The sequence below is a fragment of the Tamandua tetradactyla genome, chromosome 3 (genome assembly GCF_023851605.1).
Source record: "Tamandua tetradactyla isolate mTamTet1 chromosome 3, mTamTet1.pri, whole genome shotgun sequence".
In the NCBI taxonomy this organism is placed as follows: domain Eukaryota; kingdom Metazoa; phylum Chordata; class Mammalia; order Pilosa; family Myrmecophagidae; genus Tamandua; species Tamandua tetradactyla.
The window spans coordinates 203,219,514-203,233,428 of NC_135329.1; the positions used below are offsets into that span (position 1 = coordinate 203,219,514).

General features: G+C 39.1%; 1 protein-coding gene across 5 annotated transcripts in view; it reads left to right on the plus strand.

The window, feature by feature from the left end:
- Positions 1–2,622: 2,622 nt before the first annotated feature.
- AGFG1 (ArfGAP with FG repeats 1) overlaps positions 2,623–13,915 on the plus strand; it is a 112,333-nt gene continuing 101,040 nt past the window's right edge. For 2 of the 5 annotated variants that reach the window (XM_077155333.1, XM_077155334.1), the window contains exon 1: positions 2,623–2,841. In XM_077155333.1, the coding sequence (XP_077011448.1) occupies positions 2,675–2,841 (167 nt within the window). In that variant the 5' untranslated portion in view covers positions 2,623–2,674. Of the gene's footprint in view, positions 2,842–3,290; positions 3,581–13,915 lie in introns of those variants that run through there. The other 3 variants (XM_077155337.1, XM_077155338.1, XM_077155335.1) reach the window with 2 other exon arrangements.

Here is a 13,915-nt window from a genome sequence, read left to right on the forward strand (position 1 = left end):
ATGAGTTGCTGGTTTACAGTTCTAAGGCCAAGAAAATGTCCCCATTAAAACAAGTCTATAGAAATGTCCAATCTAAGGCATCCAGGGAAAGATACCTTGGTTCAAGAAGGCCGATGAAGTTCAGGGTTTCTCTCTCAAGTGAGAAGGCACATGGCGAACACAGTCAGGGTTTCTCTCTCAGCTGTAAGGGCACATGGTGAATACCGCATCATCTGCTAGCTTTCTCTCCTGGCTTCCTGTTTCATGAAGCTCCTTGGGAGGTGTTTTCCTTCTTCATCTCCAAAGGTTGCTGGCTGGTAGACTCTCTACTTTATAGTGTTGCTTTCTCTGAATCTCTCATTCTCCAAAATGTTTCCTCTTTTATAGGACTCCAATAAACCAATCAAGACCCACCCAAATGGGTGGAGACATGTCGTCCCTTAATCCAGTTTAACAACGACTCTTGACTAAATCACATCATTCAGGGAGATGATCTGATTACAGTTTCAAACATACAGTATTGAATAGGGATTATTCTACCTTTATGAAATGGGATTTATATTAAAACATGGCTTTTCTTAGGGGGCATACTTCCTTTCAAACCAGCACATATTCCTTTTGCAATTGTTCTGAAATTTGAAATTATTTTAAAATTTAGTTTAAAAAGAGACACGGATGGGAAACCCATAGGATAAAAAATCTTTATGAGCCATATCATCCAATTGTAATGTGTGGGTTCAAACAAATGATAGCTTTTTTTTTTTTTGAAATACTCAAAATTGGAAACCTGAACACTGATTGGATATTTGATGACGTGAAGGAACGATTCATTTTTTAGGTATGGTATTGGAATTGTGGTTAGTTTAAAAAAGAGAAAGTGCTTACCTTTTAGCAAAACAAACTGTAATGTTCACAGAAGATACAGGATTATTTAGGATTTGCTTCAAAATAATAGGAGAATGGGGGAATTGGTGGAGTTTAGATAAGACAAAATTAGTCATGAGCCTGTAATGTTTGAAAGTGGGCAATGGGTTCATGGGAGTTTGTGATACAACTCTGTCTACAAAAGCACTAAAAAAAAAAAGCATTTTCCATAAAAGAAAATTGAAAAAAAAATATCCACTGACCAATCTAACATCTGTTCATCCCTTTCTTTTAATAGTAATAGTAGTAATTATTATGAATAATATTGCCTCATGTGGTCTTTTCATCCAATCACTTTCTTGGAGGATCTGGAGTTGGCAGTTAGGAACCTTGGATTTGAATTCCACTTTCCCATTCATTAACTGGGTGACTGAAACTTCAGTTCTCTGAGTCCCTCTGTCATTTGGGAAATGATGGGCAGAGATGGTTTATAACATCCGTGAGTCTTTCAGTGACTAGGAGATTTGGGTTCTGGCCTCTTTCTAGGTTGGAATCCCAGCTTCTCTATTCGATCCCTTAGAGCTTCAGTTTCCTGCTTTGTAAAATGAGAATGACCCCAAGGCTTACCTCAAAGGGTTGTTGAGAAAATTAAACGAGATATTGCATGCATTCACTCCATCACACTGAGGACTTAGACCCCAGCTCTGAGTGGCCAGGAGATGCCATGAACAAAATGCCTGGGCCCAGCACCCCAGCCTAAAGGCAGAGGCTGGATAACACAAAGTAACTCTTTATAAGATACAGCATTTCAAAGAGCTAGGAGAATTATTTTAAAAATACAACAGCAATTTGATGGAAAGTGACTGGAAGGAGGGGTGGGTAGGGGGACAGCTTCTCTGAATTGACATTTGAACCCCACCTTACTGACCAGAAGTTACCTGCCAGGGACAATTTGGGCATCCACGTGGAGCAGTGGTTCTCAGCTGGGGAGATTTTGCCTTCCTCCACCCCTTTCCCCTGCACAACTTGCAATGTCTAGAGACATTTGTGGGTGTCACACTTCTGTGGGGAGTTACTGGCGTCTGGTGGGTAGAGTCCAAAGATGCAGCTCAACATCCATTAAAGCACGAACAGCCCTCAACACACAATGTCAGAGAACAGCAAGGGTAAGGGCCCTAAGTCAGAAGGGAGCATGCAGTGCTTGGGGAACAAACGAAAATCCAGGGTGTATGAGGGACTGAGGATGAAGGGGGAGAGGAGGCTGGCCATGGAATGCTTCTTAGGGCACGGTGAGGAATTTGGAATTATTCCACATGCAGTGGACATTCATTGGAGAGTTGTAAGCAGGGGGGGAAGATAGCCCACGTCAAGCGTTTAGTACATTTCAGCACTCAATAAATATTGTCCATATCATTTCTGTGTTTTCCCTGTTTTGCGACAGCCGGCACCCAGGCCTAGGCGCGACTGCAGTGACTCCTCCTGGCCAGTAGAGGGCGCCGGCCGACATTTAGCCTCGGGCCGCCTGGGGCGGGCCTCCTCTTGCCGTCCCTCTTCTTCGTCTTTTCGCCTCAGGAGAAGTCGGGCGGCGGCGGCGGCGGCAGCTGTAGTCCGGCCTGGCCGGTTGGTGTGGCGGGTTAACCCGCGTTCCGCAGCCTCCGATCCTAGTCAAGGCGAGTCGAGCTGAGCCGAGCTGCGGTGCCGGGTCTGCGCGGGCAACGCGCGCTGACGGAGGGCGGCGGCCGCGGCCAGGGCGGCCCGTGGGACCGCGGGCCCCCGGCGCAGCGCCGCCCGACTCCCGGCCCTGCCGGCCTCCTCCCTCGGCGCCGTGGCCATGGCGGCCAGCGCGAAGCGGAAGCAGGAGGAGAAGCACCTGAAGATGCTGCGGGACATGACCGGCCTCCCGCACAACCGAAAGTGCTTCGACTGCGACCAGCGCGGCCCCACCTACGTGAACATGACGGTCGGCTCCTTCGTCTGCACCTCCTGCTCCGGCAGCCTGTGAGTGCGGGGCCGCCGGGCGCCAGGCGAGGCGGACCCGACCCTCGGACCCGTCCTGGGGAGGTGGGGAAGCGGGCGGCGGGACGGGGGCCCTGCCTGGGTGGGGAGACGCCGGGCGGGGCTCTCGCTTGGGCCCGGGCGGCGGTTGGGGCGCCGGTTTGCGGGGCGGGGGAGGCTGGCGGGCGGGATGCGCTCGGCCACGGGCTGGGGATGCTCTTTCTGCTCGGGCAGTCCCGGCCGAGGTCCAGACTCGGGGCAGCCTTCGTGGGTGGGGCGTGGGCGGGGTTGGGGTCAGGGAAAGGGCGCCAGGGGCGAGCGTATCTGGTTCCTGTGGAGCGGGCAGCCGCCTACCTCATCCTCGGCTCTCCGGGGCACCGCGTTGTGGGGGGTGGGGGGAAACGGGAGGAGGCGGGGAGGGGCGTGCGGTCCTTTGTGTGTCCCGCCTCTCGGCGGCCGGGCGCGGCGGTCCCCAGCGAGGCACCTGCCGGGCGCCCGGGAGCGAGGCAAGATGCTGGGAGTGGGCCGAGACGTGTCGCCTGGGCATTATTTCTCGCGTAGAGTGTACCTAGGAAACTAGCGGAAAGCCGACCTTTAGGATTAGTAGCGGAATTCAAATATCTTGATGGCGGAGATGTGAATCCCTTGGGAAAAAGTCCCAGAGGGTTCATTGAGAGGAGGGAAGCAGCAGTGAGGTTGTGGGGTTTAGCTTTATACTCTGAAGAGTCTTGAGGAATTTGGGGTGAGTTTTAATGGAAATAAAATACCGACTAGGAGCCATGTACTTCTAGTCTGAATATGGTGGCCGTATCTGTGAGATTTTTCTGTCATATAATACATAAGTTTCTTGTCATATAATACGTAAGTATGCAGAAATGCGGAAAGATGAGTTGGAAAGATAGCATTGTTTCAGAAAAACGGAGACTACTGTGCTGTATTCCTGGGATGGTTTGTATTTGGTTTTGCTCCGTTAAGTTTTATTTTGGTAAAATTTTCGACGTTGTGAAATTTCGTTTGGAAAGTTTGTAGATTTGGGGACTAAGTTAGTTTCATATACTAAGATACATAGAAGTTTATTTTGGATTCAGAGTAGTGAATTACTGACAAAGTGATAGTTACTAAATGCTTTTAAAACCTTTGATTGTAAGATTAATACTGAAGCAAAGTATGTAATACACGGGGAAACTGATTAATTAAAGATTTGGAAAATGCAGGGCATGCCCAGTAGTGTACGATTTATTTGCGTTTTAAAAAGTTGGTCAGAGAGGCATAAGTCTTCCAGGACTTACTCCCCAACAACCATTTATTGAGTGCCTACGAGGTTGTGAGAAACCTTGGAGTATGCTTGAAAACACAGCGAAGTCCTTGTTTTCTTGGTCTGTACATTCGGTTGGGAAGATGGGAATATGTAAATAAGGAAAAACGTCAGGGGTAAACATAATCCTGAGAGTTAAAGTGTGATAGGAAGAAACCGGGTCTAAGAGAGCGTGCTTAAATTGGGTAGAGAAATAAGTGCTCTGAGAGGGTGACAATTATATTACACAATTATGACCGAACTTTAGAGCTGGGTGGTATCCTAGTCTGGTTCATGGTTTTTATGTACAAATAATGTAGTAAAGTTAGAAAGCTAGGTGATTTGGGAAGGGCAACTTTGATTCTAAAATGAAGGAGTAGTCTTATTGATTTCAAGGGTATTTAAATTTTACTGGGTGCACAAAAAGCTTGTCCTGCTTTTATTAAACATGATATCTTTGATACATTTAACAATTTGGTTTGAAAAAATGTATGTATTCAGTATTCTCAACTTTTGCATTTCTGTGTAGCTCTTTATAAGCAGAGCAGGGCAACATTTAGTTTATTCAAGTAATATCAGGAAAATATTTTAAAATTTCTTCCTACATTGTGTTTCAGAAACATTCTCTATAAAAGGTACCTCATTACATTGACAGTTGTTTATTTTAATGAGAACCTGTAATAGGTAGGACTTCATTTCTCTGTTTTTACTGGTTATTCCCCAAATATTTATTGCTTACTTGGTGTGGGTTATACCCTGGAAAGCAGTGGTTTAACTGGATCCTGCTATCCTTTAGGAATATGCATCAAAGGGAGTCACGTATGGAAACTTAGTTGCAATCCATCATAATAGTTCCTTTCTGTGAATGAGCTACCATTAGGTATGTATATGGCTAGTGTAGGAGTTTGGGGTGAAATTTACTTTAAGGAAGGCTTTACAGAGGAGTTGATACCTGAGCAGAGACCTTTAAAGACAAGTTCCACAAGGCAACCAGCTTCCTGTGGTTAAAAGAACAAGTGCTTATTAGCTAGATGAACTTGGTTTTTGAATCCTAGCTCTACTTATTAGCCGTCTCTAATTGAGAATGTTATTTAATCTCTTTGAGTTATTTAATCTCATCTACAAAATGGAAAGGATGAAGTCTACTGTATGGGTTTGTTTTAGTTATTAGAGATGATGTATGTTTAACATCTCCGCAATAGCTGGACCATTGTGAGTGGCATTACTAACAAGGAGAAGAACTGTGTGAAAGGAAACAGTATGGGAAAGACACTGACATGAGGAACACCCTTAGAAAGTTTAGTCACAGTTTGGATTTTTGGAATGTAACTCAACCTGACTCACAATTGGTCGATGAATGTATTGTTTGGCTTTAAGTAAGACCTTATCTGGTGGCTTAAAGAAGTTGCCTAGATTTCTCTTATCCAAAGATTGCTGCCCAAGCTCCTGAGGTTCCATTCTGCTTTAATTTCATTGATGTCACTGTGGTTCCAGAAGTCCTGTGGTTGATTTTTATTAGGTTAGTCTTCTAGTTTGCTAGTGGCCAGAATGCAATATACCAGAAGTGGAATGGCTTTTTAAAAGGGGAATTTAATAAGTTGCTAGCTTACAGTTCTAGGGCCGAGAAAATGTCCCAATTAAAACAAGTCTAAAGAAATGTCCAATCAAAGGCATCCAGGGAAAGATACCTTGGTTCAAGAAGGCCAGTGAAGTTCAGGGTTTCCCTCTCAAGTGAAGAAGGCACATGGCGAACACAGTCAGGGCTTCTCTCTCAGCTGGAAGGGCACATGGCGAATACAGCATCATCTTCTAGCTTTCTCTCCTGGCTTCCGGTTTCTTGAAGCTCCCTGGAGGCATCTTCCTTCTTCATCTCCAAAGGTCACTGGCTGGTGGACTCTCTGCTTCATAGTGTTGCTCTCTCTGAATCTCTCTGAATCTCATGACTACATCGTTCTCCTCTTTTATAGGACTTCAGAAACTAATCAAGACCCACTCAAATGGGTGGAGACATGTCATCCCCTAATCCAGTTTAACAACCATTCTTAACTAAATCACATCAACCAGGGAGATGATCTTATTACAGTTTCAAATATACAGTATTGAATAGGGATTATTCTACCATTATGAAATGGGATTTATATTAAAACATGACTTTTCTTAGGGGGCATACTTCCTTTCAAACCAGCACAGTTAGCTTGGCTTAGCTGCCCTGAACCAGTTATCGAATGTCTGATTGGACCCTGATTTCATTAAAACAACTCAGATAGAGTTCCAAAATCAGAAATTGGGGATTCTTGGGAAAGGTGGAATCAATCTGGAATGGCAACCATCAAGTGTCTACTGTAGAAATATTACAGGAAAAATAGCTCCTGAGGATTTTTTTTTCGAAAAACTGTAGTGTGGTGGAAAATAATTTAAGAATAACAACTATTTTTTGTCTAGTAATTATACATTTGCTGTTTAGATGACATGTTATAATGGCAAGAATATGAACTGTGAAGTCAGATGTTGACTCTGACATTAGTTTTGGGACTTAGGGCAAATTGTTAAGCCCTGGTCATTGTGTACAGATTGCAAAAATCTAATCAGTGGACTCGTTCAAAGAAAAAATTTATGTATCACATGGTCTTAGTCCATTCCCTCAGCGTCTTTGTAATAAGATATTAATAGGTATTTTAGCATTTTTTGGTGGATTAAATGGTACAATTCATTGAATATTTATTAAACAAGTACTTAATGTGAGGACCAAGAGAGATGGAGATACAAATATGAAATCAGGTTAGCTGAGCTTCAGCAACCTAGATGTACCTAGAAAATGTTTGATACATGGTAATTGGTGTCTACTATGATGAATTCTAAATTTTAGGTAGTCACCTACCCTTTATCTTTCATTATCAATATCTTTGTTTAAATAAATTAAACGAGTATTTTACTGTTAATACTAGACTCAGAGCTAATCTTTCCTTTCCTGTCTCCCCTCCCCCCATCCTTTCCTGCTGCCCCCACCCCCATTGTCTTGTTTGTGTATTTGTATGATGCTCATTTGGAGTATATAACTGAATTCAGGTTATGAAACATTAAAATCGATTTAGATACAATAAAACTATTGAGTATTGAGACAGAATGGGAATGTTGTAACAGATTGGCTTGTAGCTTTCTTTCTGGGTTTTGTCTGCAGAAAACTTAAAATTATGAATGGGCATTCCAAACTTTTAAATTATAGCAAACCATAAAAAATTGCCTTCATGTTAAATAGTTTTCAGTTGATTCAAAGACTAATTTTAGACCAAATTATTTGTTCTGGGGCAACTGTAAACATTAGTGTAATCAGTAAACAGTAGAGTAAAATATGTATCCTTAAGAAATGATTAATAAATTTTTCAGTGAGGGTTTAGATAAAATAACATTTTGAGAAACACTTTACAGTTCTTAATACCAGTGAGTTTATTGGAATTTCATAAGTGGACATAGAGTCTGATAGTATTGTAATATTCTATTAATTTCAAGTATAATTTGACTTTTATATGGTGATTTTTAAAATGAAGAGATGCATTAATTGATTTTTATGCAATTATTTATTGTTAGTGTGGATTGCAATCAAACGTACTTTTGAAATTCTGTTGATAATATTCAGGCCCTCATGAGGTTGCAGTGGGCAGTGATTTATATTTGTAATTCCTTTTTTATGTGGCTACAGCCGGTGAGATAAATTTGACAATCTAAGGAGATTTCAGTTTGAAATAAATGGGGAAACTAGTTGATATTTTTCCACTGTGAAGGGTAGAGTTTTTTTTTTTAAGCAGCCATTCATTAAGTGCTAGGCACTGGTACATGTGATGGGGATACAACAGTTAAAGTATTTATTGAAACAAAAAATATAATAATAGCAGTAACATTGAGCAGGGGCTATAAGCCATACCCCCTGCCATTATTCTAGTAATACCCATGTAAGGAAGGTACTATTCATTAAAGAATGGATAAAGAGTTTCCAAGGAATATTGTAAATTGCGAATGCTGTACTTTTGGAATTTCAGTGATAGATTTTACTTTATTGAGTTTTAAATGGCAGGGCAGATAGTTTAATAAATGTGTCATACATTTTTTAATGCATATGCCATACTTTCTTTTTTTTTAAGGCGCTTCCTAGCTTCAAATGGGTATTCTCTGTTTTTGAATTTTATTCAGAAATTGGTGTATATTGTGGATGCTCTGGGAATATGGTGTTGTCTGCTTAGACACTCATTGTTTTGAATTTGGCACATCCATGCTATCATGTGCCATGAGTTAATTCTCTTGCTATTTTATTTATATGAACTGTGATTAAATCCCATTGTTCTGTGTAGTGATTGTTAATAGATAGATTAGTTAAAAAAAAAGAATTAAGTGAGGAATCCTAAAAAAAACAACAAAAAAAACTGATGTCATTTATTTTAATATCTAACTGTTTGCTAATTTGTCAGTTTTTTATGTGATAAATAGGTTTTGACTTTGAATGAGTCCACTGATGAGATTTTTGTCATCTAATACCACCTAGACTCACATTGTTTATGATTTCTAGAATTTTGTTACCTTAAAGCAGTCTGAGTGCTGAATTTTTCTATATCTTTATGATTTTTTTCCATCTTTTACAATTCTTGTCCACATTTAAATAACTTTTTTTTTTTTAAGTCGGCTTGGTTTGGTCTAGTTTCTAAAAGATTTCTCTTATTTTTCATGGAGATAATTCTTTTCTCACTCATGTGCCATTGTTTTACATAATGCTCAGTTAACTATGTACTCACCAAGTACTCTACCAACTGTATCACCAAATATTGTACCAAGTACTACTGGCATAAACAAATTTGAGAATAACCCCAAACAACTCTAAAAGCGTAAAACAGTTTGAGAAAACAGGAGAGAGATGCCTTCTAGTTATGAGTGTTTCGTGTGCAACAGGCGTGAATTCATCCAGTAAGTTGGTTAAGAGGGGACTCTTTCATACAGTGCTCTTGTCTGGGACATACAAGGTTGTAGTCACATCATTTGACCTTAACTTGGTATAAATGCATCATTTCGTATTAAATTTTTATCTGTTCTTTTCTCATTTGTCCATATTTTTGGCATACTGTGAATATTTTTTTTTAACATGGGCGGCTCAGGGAATTGAACCAAGTCTCTGGCATGGCAGGTGAGAATTCTGCCACCGAGCCACCATTGCACCGGCCCACAATATGATTTAAAAAAAAATTTATTTTTTTACATGGCAGTCACCAGAAATCGAACCCGGGTCTCCAGCGTGGCAGGTGGGAACTCTGCCACTGAACCACCGTTGCCTGCCCCAGCACTATATGATTTTAACACAAGAGAAACTTTGTTTATTCATTTCAAAGTAATGATTATACAATTTATCTAATTAAATTTATATTATAATTTTTAATATTATCTGTGAGTTGGATTACAGTTGAAAACAATTACATTCTTTTAAAGAACTTATTTCTTCACTTTAAAGACCATCGACTCTAGAAACTTCTGTGTATGTTCCAGTATCATTCTGGGAAAAAGTAAATGCTCTAGACTAATATTTTAAATCTTTTCAATGCAGCACACATGGTGCTCACATTCTTAAGAAACTCTTACGGATATATTCGGAACCAAGTGTCATTACCCCTTCTGTTTTTCTCTTACTCAGTAATGCATTTCCCAATTCAAGTAAAATAATGGTTCTCTAGTGATAACATTGGATTCTTCTAATATTTGTTTTAAAAGTAAAATACGACTTCTCGTTCTTTCATTCGTACCGAGTCTGATGTGACATTTTCACAGCCTTCGTGATGAAAGTTGTTGCTCTATAGACACCTGATTTGATAAGATTAGAATGAACTCTGTTAACATATTCTACAGCAGGTATGGGAGACTTAAGTGAGTTGTTTGCAATATGGGAATTAGATTTTTTTTTTTAAGTTAGAACATATTTTATTAAAAAACTCTTGAGTAAGATAACATCTTTTAAAATTTTATACCAGGTGGTTGGATGGTGGCTCAATGGGAGAATTCTGGCCTGCCAGGCCAGAGATCTGGGTTTGATTCCCACAGCCTGCCCATGTAAAAACCAACCAACCAACAGAAAAAGATTGATGCTATAAATAATTTTTAGAGGACGGGAGGTCATAATTCTATCTTGCTTTTATTTCAGTTGCTTATTTTAAGAGGGACATTAATAAACTGGAGCGTGCATGCCCTAAGGAATGCTGATTAGGATGGTTGGAGATTTGAAATTATGTACGAGGGGAAAATTTGAAGGAACCAGAAATGTTATTCTGTTAGAGATGAGTTTGGTAGGAAGACTATACATATGGTCACTATGTTTGGGTAATTTAAGGCCTGTCATGAGGAAAAATGCAGTAGATACATTCTGTAAGTCTCTAGAGGGGGGAGATAGGAAACCATTTTATGGAAGTTATAGGGAAACATGATGAGAAGAGGAAGAATTTCTCTTGTAACTGATTCTAAAAGCTCTTGTTCTCTTCCCAATTTTTTGTTAAATGTTGCAAGTTCTTTGATAAGGAAAGTATGAAAATCAGGAAAATCAATAATGCTGAAAGATGTGAAAATTCTTCCTTATTTTTCTCTTTGAACCTTTCTCTTAATGAATCTTGGTTCTAACTTAGAACAGTTTAGTTGTGTTTAGTAGGTGCTTCGATTAAAAGATTAAGAGTAGTAAAGAATTTGATATTTTTGAAACTTAAGATTTCTTGTGTTTTCTTGTAATGCTTTTATCTTCAGTTAAAGGAAACAAACTGTAAGAATGTGTCAGTTAAGTTTAATTTTGAAGAGCCAAAAGTTTATTTTCTTCTTTTATGTTTAATTTTTAAATCAATATTAATTTTTATCAAAAGAATATGTGTATAATTTTAAAGGGTAAAGGCTTATAGTCCCTTATTCAGTTTCCCAATTTTTGAACTCTTTGATTGTCCCCACTTCTATTTTTATTTATCTCAGTATTTCTAACTAACATAGATATAATATTGCCTGCCTCCCCCCGCCCCCCAGTTTATTTATTTCTCTACTGTGGAAGGGGGAAGATGAGAGTTTGGCCCTCTCAACACTCTACCTTCCACTCTCTTCTTCTATACCCTGCTACTGCCCCTTCACTGTAATCATATCACATTTTTTAGTTAAATCACTGTTCAGTATTTGATTTATTGTGACTATGTACATATTGGTCACAGCTGAGTCATGTAATATGTTACTGTTATGTTTTCTTTCTTGTGCAATCTTCCCCCACCTCCATAGTTTATCATTATCTCATTTTCTTCATTTGCTTTATTTTCCATCTGTGTATCATTAATATCTCCAGATAAATTGCCTCTGGCTTTCAATATGATCAGATACATAATGTACCCTGTTTTTTTTTGTTGTTTTTTTTTAATGAATGAACCTTCTCTGGATACTTCTTTTATTCTCTCCTGTGAAATATTGCACTGTAGACCTACTGTGCGGTTATCCTGATGTTTTTCTTCTGTTTTCATTCTAGAAATTCCCTTCATCCCCAACTTGTGTTGTACTCTTTCCTGCATCTCAGTCTCCATTAGCCTCCTGATTAAAGATGAATGGAAAGTCATTTTTGGGCATTACATGAAAGAAAATGTCTTATTCTACCTTCATTTTTTAAATTAATAGTTTGTCTGAGTTTACTAGGTTGAAAATACTTTACCTTTGGAATTTTTAAGCCATTGCTTAGTTATCTTCAAACTTTCAGTGTTGCTGTTGAGAAGTCTGGTGATGCTATTCTTACTGCTGATTCTGTTCTGTCACCCTCTTTAAAGTTATTTTGGTGTAGCGTTTTTGTTTATTGTTCTGGGCTTTTTTTATTTTGAAACATTGGTTTGGAAATGCATGTTCTTTTTTTTTTTGGTCAGAGATCTTTTCTCCAATCTTGTTGGGGATTAAAAAGGCCTGCCTGCCACTGTTTTGGGATCCAAGGTAAGGGAGGAGAGGAGTGTGTATGTTGGGGAAGGGGGGATCAACCAGTCATTATGTAGAGTCTCAGATAATGCCCCAGTTTTAGTATAGACTGTAACAACTCTCAGCTGCGCCTGAGTCCAGAGTCTCTCTGTTGCAGTCTCTCCAGATTAAATTTAACTCCTCCAGACTCCTGCCTAGAGCCTGCTAGGGAGAATCTCTTGGCTGTAGGGGAATTCGAGGTCTAACTATTTTTGACTGCTTAACGCACACATCCACTTCTAACTACTCCTCCAGTCAATCTTTGCAGGGGGTTCTGTGGTTGGATTCGGCTTCCAGTTGCCCTTTCCCACTTCTCAGGTGCTTCTGTTTTGGCTTTCTCTACTCTGCAAACTCAGTTACTGCTGGTAAATTTAATTTTTATCTTCCAGATTTTGTTAACAAGAGGAGAATGATCGTGGACTCTTCTTCCTTGTTCTCTTAGTCTTTGTCGGTTAATGCCCTTTTATTCCTTTGCTGTCATTTTAGTGGGGTTTAGGGAGGTAACAAAGACATTCTTGGGTTTTGTCTGCCACATTTAGCTGTAATACTTTAATTAATAAAAAATAATATTATTTTTTAGATCTTTGTCCCTAACTGTTACAAGGAGCTTACAGTGCAGAATTTGTGATTTTTTAAAAACTCACAGTTGTGCTTTACATCATGTTTTAGATATATATTTTTTTCAGGTTTTAAATTTGGGTTCTGGATAAACTAGTATTTTGGGCTATCTACTACATATAGTGTCTTGATAACCAATTAAAGGTATCTTCCATCTGTTCTAGATTTTACATGTAATATTTTTTACTAAGTAGGATTAGGATAGCTCTAAATGTCAGATTAATGCTAATACTTTATGTCAACATTATTAGCAACCACATACATTTCTGCACTCTATTAAAATATTTTAACCAGCTTCTCTTCCAGCAGGAGAGAAACAATTAATAGTACTAAATAAGCTTTCTTATTCATCCAGCACAGATTGTGGAGTTAAACAAATGGCTATTTGCAAAGATTGTTTTAGGCATAGTTAAGAGCAGCATACTGGTGGACATACGGAATGTGAATCACACCATCTGGTTACAGTCATACCTGGGTGGTGGTTGTTAAAACTTGAACTCCTGGGGATCTGCATATGACTTAATTAAAACTGCAAAAGCATATCGGGTTCCAACAGTAGGTGACTTTGGAACTTCGAAACCAATTAACTACTGGCAGACACGTTTTCAAAGTAAGTGCTGTTGTTATTACATGTCCTTTTTTTGCACAAAACTGGAGATTTAAAATCTGTATTTTAGGATCTGGAATGGGTGGTACTTTAACATTGGCACTGTAAAAGTGGTTGGTCTACTTGCCCAACAGTTCCAGTGACTAATGTCATTCCAGTAAAATGTTTTATAAACACTGAATTCATATAACAGCCACACTAGGCTTAGCAAAAAAGAGAAGTGACATGGGCTTCCAGGAATACATCTTTATATATATATGTATATATATGTATATATATATATATTTTTCTGTTTTGATCCATTAGAGATTTATTTCATTTAAATAATCAACTTGGTAGGCAAATAAGAAAAAATTAATTAATGTAAAAGTGTAGGTTACTATAGATGGTAACATGGAATTGGAACTGTTTTTTGTTTTTGAATTAACATACATTAAAATTAACTTTTGAAGTACAGTCCTATGAATTTTAATATACAGATTTGGGTAACCACTATATTGAGAATATGAAACTATTTTATCATCCTAGAAAACTGTCTTCCCTACTCATCACACCTTAACCCTGTTAACCACTGA